The sequence below is a fragment of the Camelus bactrianus genome, chromosome 1 (assembly GCF_048773025.1).
Source record: "Camelus bactrianus isolate YW-2024 breed Bactrian camel chromosome 1, ASM4877302v1, whole genome shotgun sequence".
NCBI lineage: Eukaryota > Metazoa > Chordata > Mammalia > Artiodactyla > Camelidae > Camelus > Camelus bactrianus.
Window position 1 is genome coordinate 74,711,922 of NC_133539.1, and position 18,129 is coordinate 74,730,050.

An 18,129-nucleotide genomic window follows, 5' to 3' on the forward strand; every position below is an offset into this window, starting at 1 on the left:
AGCTATCCACCTGCCCCTTCCTTCATCACGTAGGCTGTGACTCACCGCATGGAGCATGAGACAAGGCTCACACCCAAGGGCCCTCCTCATCTCCCCACGCCCGGGGTAAAGCAGCCCTGTAGTCTCCTGCAGCTAACAGCCTGAACTGCAGCCGGAGGCCTGCAAGACATAAGCAGCCTCTGAGAAACTGGCCCTACAAGACCTTACTCCCAAAGTAGCAGCAAACCCCAGGCTTAGTCCCCAAACCCCATTCCAGGGCACCTTAAGAGCAGTTCTTTGTTGTGAATGCAAATACCAGCTGGAGCCACAAACAGAGATATCCTGTGAAATTCTGGTTCTGCAAAGGTGCTCATTTGCTGATGAATATGCTAAAAGCCCTTTGAAAAGTGACCCCTGCCCATTTGGACAACAGATTTTGCTCATTGTGCTTTAATACTCCATTCCTCTCATTCCTTTGCCACTTGCAGGTGAAGAAGAATAGAAAGCAAAAAACAGGAAACTCTCTTAGATTATCTGTTTGAAATGACTCTTGGTTGCCTCTGACATCCTGCTCAAACCTTGTATTGAATTATTTCCAGCCTTCTGTGCCCTTTCCTCTCCTTCCCATCATTTCCAGTTTTTCCTCCCCACGTTCCTGCAGCCAACAGGCTGGCGTGTTGTTTGGTGAGAGCCTCAGGCTGTTTGCCCAGGTTCCTGCCAACATCAGCAGTGATGGCCGCCTCCATTAAACAGGGGAGCGTGTCTAACCCAGAGGCAACCGGAAAATCTGAGTGTTAGTACCAGTGTTTTTGTTCTTCATTTCCGAACCATACAGTTTACAATTTGTGGGACTGCGTCCTCTCTCTATTGTGGGAAATATTCTTTTTCATTTGCAATACAAAATAACATTAATTGCTGATTCCTTAGATCCTTTATGTTACAAATTCTAAGCACTTTATGTACTTGCTTCACTTAATCTGCACAATCACTCGAAGAGAACTTTTACATTTTACAGACCAGAAAACTGAGTTACAGAGGTGAACTAAATTGCCAAAGGTCCTGTTGATACAGGAAAAAGAATGTGAGGCGAGAGGATGGCCCTGTCCCAGGTCTTGGTTGAGTCCCTGGGAGGTGCCCCGCCAAGCATGGGTCCTTAGCTTCACGCAAGAAAGAATTCAAAAACAAGACACAGTTGAGTAAAGGTAGACTTACTGAGAGAGATGCATACTCCATAGAGTGCAGGCTGTTTCAGAAGGCAGGAGAAAGGCCACAAGATGTGGGGCTTAGGTGCTCAGTTTAAAGTAAAAGTAGATACACACTCTGTGGACAGAGTGCAGGCCGTCTCACTCAAAAAGGGTTGTAAGTTTTCATGGGCTCAGTAACTTCATATGCTAACAAGTGGGAGGATTATTCTCAACTACTTTGAGGAAGGGGCTAGGATTCCCAGGAATTGGGCCACCACCCACTTTTTGATCTTTCATGGTCAGTGTCAGGACTGTCATGGTGCCTGTGGGGGACTGTCATTTACCATGCTGATACATTATGATGAACTTATAATGAAGCTCAAGGTCTACCAGAACTCAAACCTCCCCCCATCTTGGGCTTCAAGGCATGTTGGAAGTTGGATTTTCCACCACTGTGGTGTTAATAGCTGTGTCATTTCTTGAATGGCTGTGCCCTGCCCCCTTCCTTCCTGTCTCAATGTGACAAAGAGACAAAGAGCCTAGTTAGGATTGCAGTCTGTTAAAGCTGATGCCAAAGCCCATCTGTTTTCCTCCCTATACTGTTCAGCTTGAGAAAAGGGCATACGTGGCAGATCCATTTCTTATCTCATAGGGATTTTACTCATTTTGCACCTCCCTGTTCGACTCAGTAAATCAATCCATTAATAACACTGTAAGCAAAGACACTCAGGGTCGTAAGAGACCATAGGTCAAACTTTTCTGTGAATCATCTGTACAGCACTCCTCACATTGGTCATTGTGTCTCTGAAGACTTCTAACGTCAGGGAACCCATCCTTCTGAGGAGAAAGCAGCCCATTCCATTTTCAGACAGCTTCATGTTGTGTTTGATAACTGTCTCCCTGGAACTGCCATTCATTCACCCTAATTCTGCTGTCTGCAAAAACAAGGCTGAACCGCTTGCTCTGCGCTCAGCACCCCTCTGAGCTTTGCTTTACCAGGCGAATTGCTTCATAAACAGGTTTACTCTTGCCCATCCACTCTTGCCTGAAGAGACTCCAGTTTGTTGGTGACCCTCACTACCTGGGACCCCCAGAGATGCACCCAGAGCTCAGACTAGTTCTGACCAATCACAGTTCTATCCTGTCCTTGATCAGGGTGCTGCACACGTTTGATTGCAGCCTCAGGTTGAATATGTTCTCTGGGCAGCTGCATGGAACCCTCAACTAATACTAAGTTGTCAGTCAACAGATGATGTGAGTGGGGACATGTTAGGCACTCTTCACCAGCTTGGGCTACCAGAGCCAGAGTGATGAGGTCCCTAAATCATGCACATAATTTTGCTTCAACAAAAATTATTTATTTTGGCAAATACTTTGTCCAGATTTCCATAGTGATTTTCATTCCTCACCATGCAAGGGGTACTCTCTTTTCTTTTGCATACACAGAATGCGTTGGTTGGTTGGTTGGTTCTTGTTTTGTTTTGTTTTGTTTCAGTTTTGATCCAGTGACAGTTAATCAACGGATGTCTAAAGAGGCAAAAGGGAAGTCAGACTCCTCACAGGCAGAATTGACTTGTAATCTCACATTGATCAGTTCCTTCACAACACAACCCCAGGATCTTTCTAATCAACAAATATGCTTGACCACAAAATTAAAAGGAACACTATTTTAACTCAAGAGTGACCAAAATAGACTGGTGAATGGGAGCTGATAATATGCTGCTATCCCTTAAAAGTCCCTGGTTCTAAATTAAATTGCTTATTTTCTTATTCTTTATATCTTAATCAATATTTAGTTTTGTCATCGTCCTTGTAGGAATTTTTATTTACTGGGTTTATAATCTAAAATTGAAAGGAAAATGTCAAATATACTTTTAGAAAAATGCTTTAAAATATAAATTTTAGAGATCAGTGAACAAGCTAGAAGCCCCTTTATTTAAAAAAAAAAAAAGACAGATCCTGGACTAATCTCTCTCTTCTCCCTTATTCTGATCCTCTGAGGCAATCTACCCAAAGAAGCCTGAGCTATTGTCAAATGAACCCAGTCTTCTCACTTTACGAATGACAAGAAATGATGTACAGATGAGTTTAAATGACTTGCTCAAGCTCATAGGGATAATGGTGGTCTCTAGTACACGCCTCTCTTCTTCCAAACCACTGATCCAGAATATCAGTATTGAAAGCATTCAGAGAGGCAAGAGATTGCTCTAGCGTGTGGTCTTTGGAGAAAACATCATGGAGGAACTGAAACTGAAAAGATGTAAGCTTTTTTTTTTAAAAACCAAATCTTACTTTCTTACCAAAATAACACATGCTACCAATAGGAAATTTGGGAACTGCTGAAAAGTACAAGGAAAGATGACAGGGCAAGTGACTCCTAACCCCAGCCGAGGAGCACAGTACTTTCGGTGCATTTCTTTGGAGTCTTTTTTTCCTCACACATCATTTGTTGTTGTTTTCCATCATTGTGCTCATACTACATGACAAGAAACAGCATAACTCAAGGCGTTTTCCATATTACAATAAATGCTTCATAAATACCATTTTAATTGCTATATAACAGTCCATATTTGAAATAATCTTAACCTTGCTCTTATTTTTGAATAATTAGGTAGAAAGGAAAGATTTAAAGGCAGGGGAGAAAGGTATCTAGAAGAGGATATGTATATACAGAAAATTAAAACATCTGAATACTGACAGATGTTTGAGCTTTGAGATCGTAGGTAATTTTTGTTTCATTCTTTATATTTTTCTCAGTGGAACAAAAACACTGATAAGCACATCTACTTTCATTGAGCATTTACTACATACTTTATGCCATGGATATTTCTCATTTAGTCCTAATAATGATTAACCAAGATCATCACTAGCCCATCTTACATTTTAAGGATAAGGAAAATGAGACCTGGAGATGTTAAGGGACCTGCAAAAGGTCAGTGATAGAGTCTGAGTTGGTTCCTGGTCTTTATGAGGAGAATGCTTCTGTTCTTCACCACTATGCTATACATCCCAAGTTTTAATGGCTACCTACCATTGTTATCATCAGCAAGCTACTTTAAAAATGAAAATGGATTGCAAACAATAGTTCATTTCTGGTGTAAGAAGATAATTTACTACCTGTAGGGTATAAAAAAAATAAGCTACCAAAATTCCAGAACAGCTAGGAAAATCATCAATACATAAAATGCCCTCGGTCATGTCTAAAATGTTAAAAATTCAAATACGTTTCAGGTTTCTCTGAAATTGATTAGGAATAGAAAAAAAAAAGGAGTGTTAATTGCAGTTACTTGAATGAAGTCTGGATTTTGAGACCGGGAGAAAATTGATTGTGCTAAAAGTAGTCTTCTGTAATTAAACAAAACTATGCTGTGCACTTTAATTAGTCAGCAGAACTTATTCTAAGTGGTAACAGTCCTGGTGTATCTCATTAAATTAGAGCCTGGCAGCCCCACCTCAACTGGGGTTCTTGCCACAGCAGTCTTATTTATGCATCTACTGCTCTAATTTGAAACTGCAGGAAAGGTGATGCATCCTTTGGTAATCCAGATGTACACATTATAAAATCTTCATTCTGTCGTTCAAAAGACTTGTAATAGCTTTAGATTCCAAGGAGTCTCACTAGGGGAACATAACTGCCTTAGAAAGTACTTGAAGTCATTGGCATTTCACATCTTCCATCAGGAGGCTTGGGAAAGTCAGTAAACATTATAAAATTCATTTGATAGATTTCTCTTTACTTCTCTGCAGACAAGCTGAACCTAAATCTTTGAAAAGCTATTCAAGAAAATGAATCTCCTCAGTATCTAAATGTGCAGATTTTATGGTATTTTTAAAAAGGAAAGATAATTTTGCTTTGTACTGTTTTTTTAACCTTTTTAAAATTATAAAGGCAGTGCATACTTACAGAAAATTCAGGAAGTGCAGAAAAGCATAAAAAAGCAGGAAAAACATCACCATCATCCCTTCATTCAAAGACAGAATACTCTTAACATGGTAGGATATTTCCTTCCAGTCTTCTATCTCGCTGTTGAATATCTGAGATCATTCTGTTTGCATAATTTGGTATTCTACGAGAAAGACTCACCGAAAAAGAAATCTTGAATTTTATTCCTAACCTTAACCTGGATAAGGGGTAGCCATTCCATGGGGCTTCTAGCATCTCAGCACAGATTGTCAAGATGCCTGCTGCCCTGAGCCTTTGTTGAGGGAGGCCTCCACTGGAGGGACAGGACCCATTTCTGGGGTAGGAATAAGTATTCTGGACATAATAAAAGACAAGAACAAGAAGTACTGTTTATTTAGTAGCCTGGGATTAATCACATTGGGTTGACCCTTTTTCCTTGCACGTTTGTATTCAGAAGAAATAAGCTTACAATTACTATTCAGAGCAACTTTGAAGAAGAGGTCCCACCACCAAGCAACCACCACCCAGGCATGAGGGTGGAGTAGAGAGAGAGGCTGGGAGGATTAGATGGTTAAAAGTACAACCGTGATGCGACAGTGACAAACCACAGGATTTAGCATCATAGAAATTGAGATTTGCAGAGAAACTGGATCCCAGTCCCAGACTCGGGTGTTCAGGGAATACCAATTTCTTTGTTTTCTTTAAAGGAAGAGGTAGTTTCCAAGCATCTATCTTACCAAACTGGCAGGTAACTTAGTCTCAGGCACCAAATCTGGAAGGCGTATGAGATGCCAGAGAACAAAGACAGAGCCTCTACCCTGTGTCTGCCATGCTGACTGCTGACAGCCAACCAAGCCCCCAGTGGTTCCTTGAATTCCAGTTTCTCTCCATTTCCCTACCATATGGGGATCAGAGTTCCCAGCACAGCCTCTCTCATCCTCTTGGAGGCTGGGCAGATTTGCCAGGGAAATACCTAAAAGCCAAGCATCATCTCCCACTCATCTCAGAACCTACCTCCTTCCTTCTCTTTCCCCACCCCTGGGAAGTTCCCCTTCCCCTCTTCAGTACTTTAAGATACCTGTCCCTTGTCCCCCTGTCCAGGACACCTAAAGTACCCCCTTCAGGCTTCATAAAATAGAAACCAATCAGGGACAGATCTTGCAGAAAAATTCTGCTTCAGTCCAGGAACACACACGTTCCTCAAAATAAAGGAGAGAAAACGGTCGGTTTCCCTTTTGGAAGATGTAGAGAAAAATTATAAATAGAAAAATACAAAGTAATATTTTTCAAAACATCATCCTGCCATAGAAAAGATTCAGTTGAGTTCATAGCCAAAGCCATCAGCACCAGGAGCCCATGTCTGCCATAAGGTGATGAACATGGGCTTACACTGTGGTTTAAACCCTGTGCAATCCCAGCTTTACAACCAGAACCCTCTAGGGTCTGTTTTCTCTTTGCACAGTGCTTGGCAAAGTGTAGGGTCAACCAGTGTTGCTTCCCTTGTCCATGGCAGCTGCCTCGCCAGGCACTGCCCAGCCAGTCCCAAAGCAGTTGCTCTTAATTCCTCATATCCTAGGAGCAACTCTAGGGAAGACCACCCCTCCCCTAATTTGTGCCTGGTACCCACACTTGAAACTGTTCAGTAATGGATTTTTAGCTGAATTTGGCATAAGTCACAACTAATCAAGTTCACCTTGACCACCAAGTACCCTCCAGAAGCTCTTCAACCATGAGTATCATTGGACGTGGCCAGTTTGCACATTTTATTCCTCCTCAGAACTCATGTTGACCGATGAAGAAAACTGTCTCCCTGAAAATAAACCAAATGATATGGCATGTTCTTAAATCCATCTCTCTTCATTTTTCCTGTCTCCTAGTCAGATACAGAGTTTTGGGATAAGATGCAAGCAGAATGGGAAGAAATGGCCCGGAGGAACTGGATCTCCGAGAACCAGGAAGCTCAGAACCAAGTTACAATCTCAGCCAGCGAGAAGGTGCCCGTTTCTCTTCTTACATATGCTGACCGGTTTTCTCAGCCTCTTTTGATCGTATTTTTATAAAGTGGCTGGTAACTATTTTGTGAAACATTCAAGAATTAAACAAAAAATTTAATGTCAATCTGACCTAGGAGAAATTCTGGTAGATAAACAGTATAATCATCCGGCATGTGAAGGCAGCAAAGCTGGAATGGAATTCTCATCTTCATCAATGTGCAGACAGGCGGCTTGGCAGCCAACCAGAGCTTGGATCTTGACGGCTGGCCAGCTCCTGAACTAACGTGGAGGGTGGGTTGGAGCAAGAACTGGGCTAATCTCGCCAGGCTTTTTGTCAGTCCGCCACGTGACCCATGTTGAAGAGCTGACGGAAGTGGTATCAGTGGGCAGGGGAGTGAAGAGGGGGCTCAGGGCTGTATTTCACAGGTGGTCTCTATGCAGCTAGCAAAAAAGTCCATGGAAAAGATGCCCTTCCCACAACCAGGTCAAGTTTCAGGGGGATTCCTCAGAGCTATTTCCCTGACGAGAGGCCCAGCACATGTGTGAGTCCAGAGCAACCAGCCAAACTATCCACGAAGGTCCCAGTTGCTCTAGGATTTATGCTTTTCAAAGCACTTGGGGGGAAAAAAAACTCACTTGAGACAAGTTTAAATGACTTGAAAGCTAGAAAGAGATGTGGAATTTTCTTACACAGGGAAAATATATGTGTATAGGTTTGTGTTACAGTTTTTTCTGGTGGAGAAACTCCAATACTCGGTTCTGGATAACTTTCGTGATACTCAGTTCAATGCAACAAATGTTCATTGAGTGTTTTTTTCTAGATGCTGGGGATTATGATGAATAGTCTGATTTTAGGGGACTAGCCATCTACATAGTCATTAAAATGCCTTCCTCTTCCCAGTATTCTTTGTCCCACAATACTCCAGGCAATCTCCTAAAATCAGAACAACCATCTCATTAAAAATAATTTTTTTCCACAAAGAAATCAAAACTAAGTGAGACAAGAAAACATTGATGCACAACATCAGTCTCTGGGTTCTAATCCATGCACATGAGGGAGACATGGCCAGGGCCCCAGATCCCTAACACCACTGCATGCGCTGGTCACACCCTGTGGATTCTGACAAAGGGTTTTGTCTTTCTAAGCACGTATGGAGAATGAAGGTCTCCATTTGATGTATTTTAAAAACCTTAGTAGCATCATCAACAGACTAGCTTATTTGTATCTATCATATTGGAAGGATTTTATGATCATCTCTGCTTAATGCTGCAACAAATAATATCTCTGATACTTCTGCTGAGAGTGTAAGTCGGGACATACATTCTCAACAACAGTTCAGTTACACGTATCAAGGGCCTCAAAACAGCTCATAGCCTTTAGTGTGTTAAATCTCTCTAGAAGTCTGTCCTAAGGTAATAACCATACGCAAAGGTTTGAGCATGAGGCTTTCACTGTAACTTTATTTAGGATGACAAAAAAATAAATTGGAAGTAACCTGAATGTCCATCAAAAGGGAATTGATTAAATAATTTTTAGCATAATATAATTTTAATAACTAAAACTAAGGCTTAAGCTATAAGTATGAACGGATTTGTTTAATTTATATACATATAGAAAAATACTAGTTGATTATTTGTACATTCTGTATTGCTTAAATTTTTACAATAAAAAAAGGTCTATAAGTTTTAAAACATGCATTCTCAGTGGAGCAACAAATGGTTTGAGGCATAGAAGGTGAAAAAAAATCTTAGCTGTCACAATGGTTTGTAGCCCTCCTAAGGACCACTATATATATGCAGATGTACAGTATGTGGTAGGCTGAGTGGCAGCACTTAGCAAAAATATGTCCCCAAAGTCAGTATTTTTTAAATCCTGGGGGGAAACAGCTAAAGTAACAAGAACAAAAGAAATATCAGAAGGAACACAAACTCTAAAATGTTAGCAGCAGTAATATTTAGGCGGCAGCATTATGGGTAACTTTTTGTTTCTTTTTATATTCAATAACAGAATGTTATCTAACATTTACCCAGTGAAAATGTACTACAGTCATAAAAAGGAAAAACATCAATTTCATTGAAATTAATTAAATAATTTAAATAAATAAAATCAATTCAGATTTGAAAAGAACTGACTGGATGTAACAATGAAGAGATAAATCAGTGGATCCGTGTTGGCCCTTCCCTGTGTTGTAGGGGTATTACTTTCACACTGAAAACCCCTTCAAGGACTGGCCGGGAGCGTTTGAAGAAGGCTTAAAAAGGCTGAAGGAAGGAGACCTGCCAGTCACCATCCTGTTCATGGAGGCAGCAATTCTTCAGGACCCCGGAGATGCAGAGGTACCATTTCCTTCCATCCCTCCAGGCTCAGGAAGGGGTTTGCTGTGCTAACAAGGGACAGAGCTCTACTGGGTGGCATTTTTATCAGTGTAAAGCTTCCCAGAGAAGTTAACCTGGCTTAGTCAGATAGGTGTTTGAAAGTTACATATAGGTAGGTACCTGTTTTTTAATGAAATCTATGGTCCCCCAAAATAAAGGGTGGGGACAAGAAATGAAAAATCAAAACTGCCAACCTGGAGGCTCAGTCCAGGTTTTCGGGGGGCAGACTGGAGTTCTGTCTGGGTCTAGAGCCACACTACATCTCACCCTTGATTTACTCAGTCAACATTCACTGAGCACATACCATGTCCCAAGAATTGTGCCAGGCATTGGCTTAAAATATTGAAGAGCTAGAAAAAAATGGAACAGTTGAAAAGACACATTGGTGATCCACATGGAAGACAAGTAGGTAAATCAATGCAGTGTAATCAATGCAACGTCAGAGGATGCACAGGACACTAGGAGAGCAGAGAGCGAGGATCCTGCCCCAGGTTTCCCCGACAAGCTGAGATTGGAAGGAGAGAGAATCAAAGACAGCAGGGGAATCAGCTGTTGTTAAGAGAGAATGGTTCGTGGGTGGGCAGAGGGACAGAAAACATCAGGTCCGTGGGGAGAAGGGAGGAGACAGTGGCAAGAGGAGGCAAGAAGACATAGGCAAGATTTTGAACTTCAGCCGGAAAGCCCCGGGGAGCCACCGTGGGAGAAGGACAGGACCAGATCTGCATGTTAGAACAGCCCCTTGCTTGCTCTGAGGTGTGAAGGGTGCTTGGAGAGGGAGGCTGGGAGACCACCAAAGAGGCTTCTGCAGTTTTATCTTGGTCCACAACATTTCTCAAACTGTGAAGGCCTATCAGATGCTGGCAGGTAAAAGGGCTTTTTTCATTTGTGAGTGGTTTTCAGGAAACATAAGGGATATTCCCAGAGGAATTTGCAGAAACGTATGTAGTGCTGAGAAGGCAGTACAGAATCATGGTTAAGCTTTGAAGCTCTGCTGTCCTAACTGTGTGGGTTCAAACCCCCACTCTACCACTTGGCAGCCATGAGCCATGCCATCTAGGATAAGCCATTTAAACCCTCTAAGCTTCAGTTTCCTCACATGTAAAATGGAAATCACGGTTATAACTATCTCACTGCGTATTGTGAGGATTAAATTCGTTCATACAAATAAAGTGCTCAGTTCAGTGCCTGGTACATATTTAGCCTTCATTATTATTATTGGTTGTACTTAGTTTGTATAGAAATTACAAGTAAACTGATCATTAGATAAAGCTCCTAGTATCTTGTTAGCCAAAATGTTGATAGTGAAATGAGATTGAAATGAGAACTGGAATTCTGAATCAAAATACTACAATTTTTAAAAGATCTATCATTTGGGAAAAGAAAATCATTGCATTGATAGGAAACTACAACCCACCCCACACCCCCAACAAAACAATGTCATCTTACATTTCTACACGCTATGTGTTTTCATATATATTATGTCATTTGACACAACCACGCTGGGAAGATTTTTTGTTAAGGTATACATTATTATCCCTGATTCATGACTGAGAAAATGAGGGCACTTGGTAACTAATGGATCCTAGACAAGGAAGGACCCAAGGCTTCTGAATCAATGGAGACCGCAAGGCTAAGATAATAGATGATCTGTGAACAGTCAAAATGATACCACACCCAAAGGCTAGGAGGATGCCCCAGAGAAAGACTGCTTTATCAGTCTTTTCTTAAGAAGCATTGTGAGATGTGTGGAAGGTGAAATCAAAATAGAGACTGCTCTGTATAGATTCGAAAGATTAAAAATTATCACTGTTATTCTGGAGAGGGGTGAATAATTAGTATTTTCTTTGAGTTTTTATGGTATGTGTAATAATAACCCATGAGGGGAAAAGCCAATACAACTTTTACAGCCCTTCAAGATGACTCTGTTTTCATATAGTTCTGCTTTAAAATGTTCATAGCGTTGATTCTCAAAGGCGGAAGAGCTATACAAACCTTTTAAAATCCCTAAGATTCCGATACAAATCTTTTTAAATCCCTAAGACTGATACGCCCCCAGCAAATGTGAGAACAATGTGTGTAAGGAGAGATTTTGTTGGTGCGTATTGTTCTTGTAATGGTGTGAGAATTACGGTTCTTACAAGGATAAAAGTACAAATTTGTTCCATTAAAAATTTCCATGAAAAATCTGCCTGAAGATATTCTTCACATTATTGACAACAGCAAAGGACTGGAAACAACTTAGAGCAACAAGGGAATTGGTTAGGGAAATAATGGGATATCAGTTTAACAAAATTTAAATTAAAAATTATAAATAGGGGATTTTATAAAAACATGAAAGTGCTTATGATACAGTATGAAGTGTAAATGTAGGCTGTAAAATTATATATACATTATATAGCCTTTTCTGTCTTATGCTTTTTAACAATGACTAATATTAAGTAGTGAACACATTGTCGAGGGGTTGTTTTGTTTCCCCTGGTTCCTAAATTTCCTGTTACCTCTTCTAATACCTGCTTGACTTTCATTTATACAAGCTAACTTTGTACATCTTGAGATTCCTTATTGTAAACTTTAGGCTATTTAGCTACATTTCTGAGTTATTTTTCTACCTCTTTTCCTAACAGATGCATAGTTTTATCTATTTATCTTTTGGTTTTAAGACCTAATATCACGAAACCTCAGAAACTCAGGTTCCCATGGGGAATAAATACTGCAAATTTGTAAGTGACAGAGAATCTTAACCCAGATGTCCCAAGAGAGTTTGAATGAAGAAATGCATGTGATATTTTTCCCTTTTACAAGGCTCTCACATCCAAGACAGGTTGCTCTGCATAGAGGGATCTGTCACATGTAAACAAACCAACAAAAGCATGTGAGTGATTCTGCTCCTCTTGCAATGTTGACATGGGTTGTTTTTGCAGGCTTGGCAGTTCCTCGGGATAACCCAAGCAGAGAATGAAAACGAACAAGCAGCGATTGTTGCCCTCCAGAGGTAGGTGAAGCTAAGTGCAAACTCATGGGCCTGGTCACTCGTAAATGGACTTGCTGTTGTTTCAGATTTGTCTTTTGACCCTTAAGTACATTGTAAAGAATTTGACCAGATGCCAAGTATTACTTAGACTTAGCTCTGGAAAGCAAGAACTTATGAAGAAACCATGTTTCGAAGTCATAGTGTTTTACCATCTACAAATCAATTGACCTTCATTGGCACAAGAGAATCTATGTCAAAAGCAGCCATAAAATAGATTCACTGAATCAATAGTTCCTTTTAACATTCCAGACTTCGGCAGCACCTGAAAGTTTTGTTCGGGAAAAACATACTCAAAATAATCTCATTATAATTTAGGTCCACATGTCTACGGAGAATCTCCTGAGATAGTTTCAGCAGCCGGAAAGTATAACTTCTGAGCCCCTGACTAATGGTCTAGACCACTTTGGGTGGGTGTAGCATCTCGTCTTACTTGATTAGAGCCCCTATTTAAATCCTGGAAAAATAGTCCCTACCAAATAAACTTTCACTTCCCCTACCATTTCTTATAAAAAAGTAAATATGTAGATATAAATATATAGATATAATCTCTTCCTAAATAACTGATACAGGTACTACGTAGGGCTTGCTCATCAAAGTCTTATCCAGGGACTACCAGCATCTCATCACCTGGGAGCTCAACAGACCTGCACGGCCTCAGGCTGCCCTTGCCCCAGGCCTGCTGTATCAGATTCTGTATTTTACCAGATCCCCAGATGATTCTCATGCACATCAACGATTGAAAAGCCCTTGCCAGAGGCCAGTGGAATAGCATGAGGGGGAGCAGTGATAGCCTGTGCCTCCTAAATCCACATCTGGAAACAAGGGAATCCCCTCTCCTTTACAAAACACTGTGCTGTCTTCTATCTCTGAATGTCCAGTATTAGTTCAAGTCAGTTTGCTTTGTGGATAAGATACATTTAATATATTGATAGTAAGCAGCATTAAAATAGTGGTATTCCCTACTTCTCATTAGATACACTTTATAGCTACTAATAAATTATGTGCAGGGATTAGCCACATTTTCTACAGTTTTTAAGCCATTTCATTAAAATGACCAAACCTGGCACTCCTCAGGATGAGTTATAACTTACTTAAAAATGTACATAGTTCCCAATTTCTATGTAGATAAATGTGCTATTTTCCAGGGATTTAACATAAACTTAGCAATGCTTTTGCACCGTTTAATTAATACAGACCTCAGATTTTCTAAAGAACTGTTCAGACTCTGGCTCCAAAAAAAAAAAAAATCTGAACTTGGTTTTATTTATTTATTTATTTATTTTTGGTCTTCTTGCAGGTGCTTAGAATTGCAGCCCAACAACTTGAAAGCTTTGATGGCTTTGGCTGTGAGTTACACTAACACTGGCCATCAGCAGGATGCCTGTGAAGCTTTAAAGAACTGGATTAAACAAAATCCAAAGTACAAATACCTTGTGAAGAGCAAGAAGGGATCTCCAGGCCTCACCCGGCGGATGTCTAAGTCTCCGGTTGACAGGTATCCTCATTAAACTGCATTCATGTACACAGTTAATCACCTTCAGGGCAATTAACGAGCCTCAGGTCCCCACCACCACGCGTTTCAGGATGGTCTCCAGGACAGCATTCTGCTGAAGTAGCAGCACCAATTTAAAAGATTGATGCTGAGACCAGAGCCAAACGTTGGACACGTGATCTACCCCGTGGACACTCACAGACTTTTATCTGAGTATCATTCATCAAAGCCAAATGCTTTGGACATATAACAACCTAAAATAAGTTATAATAAAGACCAATGAGCCAAGTTTTATAAAGCCTGAGAATTAGATATGGGGAAAAGTGAAAGTCCTTTCTTCTGGGAATTTTATTTCTATCAGCAATAAATCATGACATTAAATTCTTTCTCACTGAGGCCTTAGGAAACTTAGCCCTGGAGTTTTCTACACTGGCACTCAGAGGCTCAGTGGAACTCTCCTTGGGAAGACCTTACTTAACACAGTCTTACCTGTGTACAGCAAAGTATTTCATGAAAATTAGCAGGTATTTTTTAACATGCAGTATTCACAGTCCTCTCATTAAGCTATTTTAAGCAAGATTTTCCCAGTCTGTAATGTTCTCCTGGAACAGAGAACATAATAGTGAATCATTTATGTTCAGACTATTTGGATAACAAATCTAATTTTTTAACCTTGTAGCTCTGTTCTGGAAGGAGTGAAGGAATTATATCTAGAAGCTGCCCACCAAAATGGAGATATGATTGACCCAGATCTACAGACAGGTCTGGGAGTACTGTTCCACCTGAGCGGAGAATTTAATAGAGCAATAGATGCATTTAATGCTGCCTTAACTGTTCGGCCAGAGGTAAGTGCACAGCAAGAAACCATAAGGATCTCTGTTAATTTTCACAGGCCAGACTTAGGAAACTTCTGCTACATTTTATTTCCCTGAATCCAATGGTTTAAAGTGATCAACACTAATGAGATGCTACCTGGTTGTTAATACTTAAGTACCTAAAATAGAAACATGAATTGCCTGACCTGACAGCATCAAATGGTAGCTGCTTTCTGAGGAAGGAAAGTCATTTCAGAGGGTGTCCAATAAAGTTTTTGAGTAATTCACCAGTTGTGGTCCTTGTCCATGAGCACTGGATGATACGTTTTTAGCTATCATCCTTCTCTGGCAGGGGTGTGGGGATGCTCTGTCGCTGTGGCTTGTATGGGTTGTCAGAGAGCTCTGATTCTGTCATCAGGACTATTCATTATGGAATCGTCTGGGGGCGACCTTGGCAAATGGAGACCGCAGCGAGGAAGCAGTGGAGGCCTACACGCGAGCGCTGGAGATTCAGCCAGGCTTCATCCGGTCCAGATACAACCTGGGGATAAGCTGCATTAACCTGGGAGCCTACAGGTGAAGTATGGCAGCAGGGCTGGCAACCAAGAGCCATGCTCGGGGCTGAGGTTGAATGTTTCCCAGTAAAAATACCTCCTTTTGTAGAGTAATCTCGTGTTAAGGGTAAGTTTCAAACATTCAAGTCGTGTGGCCTGTTGAAGCAGGAACAGTTTGCGTCCCTGTTTCTCAGCCTTGAGAGGGTGGCAGTCATGTGGGCACCTTGTGCTGTGTTGATTCCCAGACCCTTCGCTCAGATTCTGATTTGACTGGGGATGAGGATAAGTAATCTGGGTTTTTAACACCCTCAAGGGCAACTCTTTGAGAAACATGAGCCATCCAACCCTTCATTTCCAGGTAAGGAAAAAAACCATGAAGGTGGGGCAGGGGAACACAGCAAAGTGACTCAGGAAGGTCCCAGGACTAGTTTTTGGCAAAGCAGAACCAAGAATCCAGGTGTTCTAAGCCTAATTTACTAGTAAAGTTAGTTTTTGGTTTTTTTTTAAAAAGGAAAAAATTAAATGGTGGGTTTAGAGCTTGAAATGTCTTTCTCTTTCACTGGTGACGCCTCATTAACCTTCAGGTCTGTATCGTCTGTCTGTTCCCCATTGACATGGACTGTAAATGACCTTTATTTCTTTGAGGTAATACAAGTGTGGGTGCTTTATTTTCTTCTCTTTTCCTAGTCTTTCTAGGAAATACAGGTATTACTTTCATTGCTGGGGGGAAAAAAGAGAAATTAATGTTAGGGTTTATATTTTTTGTAGAGTTTAAAACTTGCTCATTCTCAGAAAGAGCCAGGCTTTTAGAATCAGTCAAGCTTGGGTTCAGATCACAGCCTGCCACTTACTAGTTTTATGGCTCTGGGCACAAAACTTTGAACCTCAGTTTCTTCACTTGCGTTTAAAAAAAAAAGAGAGAGGTAATAATACCTATCTTGCAAGATTATTTTGCAGGATAAATGTTAATTTCTGGTATACAGCAAAGTGATCCAGATCTATGTACACATATATGTATATATATATATTCTTTTTCAGATCCTTTTCCATTATGGTTATTGTAACATTGGATATAGTTCCCTGTGCTATACAGCATAAACTTGTTATTTATCTATTTTATATATAGTAGTATGTACCTGCAAATCTCAAACTCTCAATTTATCCCTCCCTCTCCTTTCCCCTTTGGTAACCATAAGTTTGTTTTCTGTCTGTGAGTCTATTTGTAAATAAGTTTATTTGCATCATTTTTTTAGATTCCACATATAAGTGGTATCATATATTTGTCTTTCTCTGACTCCACTTAATATGATCATCTCTAGGTCTATCCATGTTGCTGCAAATGGCATTATTTCATTCTTTTTATGACTGAGTAATATTCCATTGTGTGTGCGCGTGTGTATTTATATGCCACAATTTCTTTATCCACTTTGTTATCAATGGACATTTAGGTTGTTTCCATGTCTTGGCTATTGTTAATAGTGCTGCTGTGAACACTGGGGTGCATATAAATTTTGAATTAGTTTTTTTCCTTTCTGGATATATGCCCAAGAGTGGGATTGCTGGATTATATGCTAATTCTATTTTTAATTTTTGAAGAAACCTCCATACTGTTCTTCATAGTGGCCGCACCAGTTTACATTCCCACCAACAGTTAAAGAGGGTTCCCTTTTCTCCACACTCTCTCCAGCATATATTATTTGTAGACTCTTTAATGATGGCCATTCTGACTGGCGTGAGGTGATACCTCTTTGTAGTTTTGATTTGCATTTCTCTAATAATTAGCAACGTTGAGCATCTTCTGATGTGCCTGTTGGTAATCTGGATGTTTTCTTTGGAATGTCTAGTTAGGTCTTCTGCCCATTTTTTTGATAAGGTTGTTTGTTTTTTTGTTATTGAGTTGTATGAGCTATTTGTATATTTTGGAAACTAATCCCATGTCATTGGCATCATTTGCAAATATTTTCTCCCGATGCGTAGGTTCTCTTTTCATTTTATGGTTTCCTTTGTTGTACAAAAGCTTGTAAGTTTGATTAGGTCCCCTTTGTTTATTTTGGCTTTTATTTCTATTGCCTCGGAGACTGACCTAAGAAAACGTTGCTATGACTGAAGTCAGAGAATGTTTTGCCTGTGTTTTCTTCTAGGAGTTTTATGGTCTTACTGTCTTATATTTATAAGTCTTTAAGTCATTTTGAGTTCATTGTTGTGTATGATGTGAGGGGTGTTCTAACTTCATTGATTTACATGCTAAAGGAGGCCTTTCTAAAGCTTCCGGATGAGTTTTTCTTAACTGTAACTTCTTGTATAGAGAAAAAATACTTGAGGGGCAACAGAACACTTTCTTGGCATTCACAGATGTACATCTCGGTAGGGCAACTATTTGCAAGAGGCTATGAAAGTCCGTAACAGGTATAAATGGACAGACTTTGTTGAGGTGTGAATTTTTAATCTCAAGCAGAAAGTCTCCTATACAGGAGCAAGTCAGTTTTAGGGTGTCCAGATAAAATGCAGAGTGCCCAGCTAAATCTGAATTTCCGATAAACAGCAAATACATTTTAAGGTAAACATTTCCCAAATATTGCATGGGACATACTTATACTGAAAATTATTCATTGTTTATCTGAAATTCAAATTTAACTGTGCATCCTGTATTCCTCTTTGCTAAATCTGTCCATCTTGATCAATTAGGTACTTTGGAACAGCCAAGTGTTTCGGCTAAACTTTGTGGGTCTTTTATTGTCGTGCCAGATACGGGAAACCTTGAGAAGCGATAAGCATCTTGCATTTTTTCCTGAGGAAAAAG

General features: G+C 40.3%; 1 protein-coding gene across 9 annotated transcripts in view; it reads left to right on the forward strand.

Annotated features, from left to right (window-relative positions):
• Positions 1-18,129, forward strand: part of PEX5L (peroxisomal biogenesis factor 5 like) — a 597,540-nt gene that overhangs the window by 575,568 nt on the left and 3,843 nt on the right. For 8 of the 9 annotated variants that reach the window (XM_074367482.1, XM_074367503.1, XM_045511287.2 and 5 more), the window contains 6 exons: positions 6,945-7,061; positions 9,255-9,398; positions 12,359-12,429; positions 13,766-13,963; positions 14,640-14,805; positions 15,194-15,351. In XM_074367482.1, coding sequence (XP_074223583.1) covers positions 6,945-7,061; positions 9,255-9,398; positions 12,359-12,429; positions 13,766-13,963; positions 14,640-14,805; positions 15,194-15,351 — 854 coding nt within the window. The remainder of the gene's footprint in view (positions 1-6,944; positions 7,062-9,254; positions 9,399-12,358; positions 12,430-13,765; positions 13,964-14,639; positions 14,806-15,193; positions 15,352-18,129) is intronic. The other variant, XM_074367509.1, reaches the window with a different exon arrangement.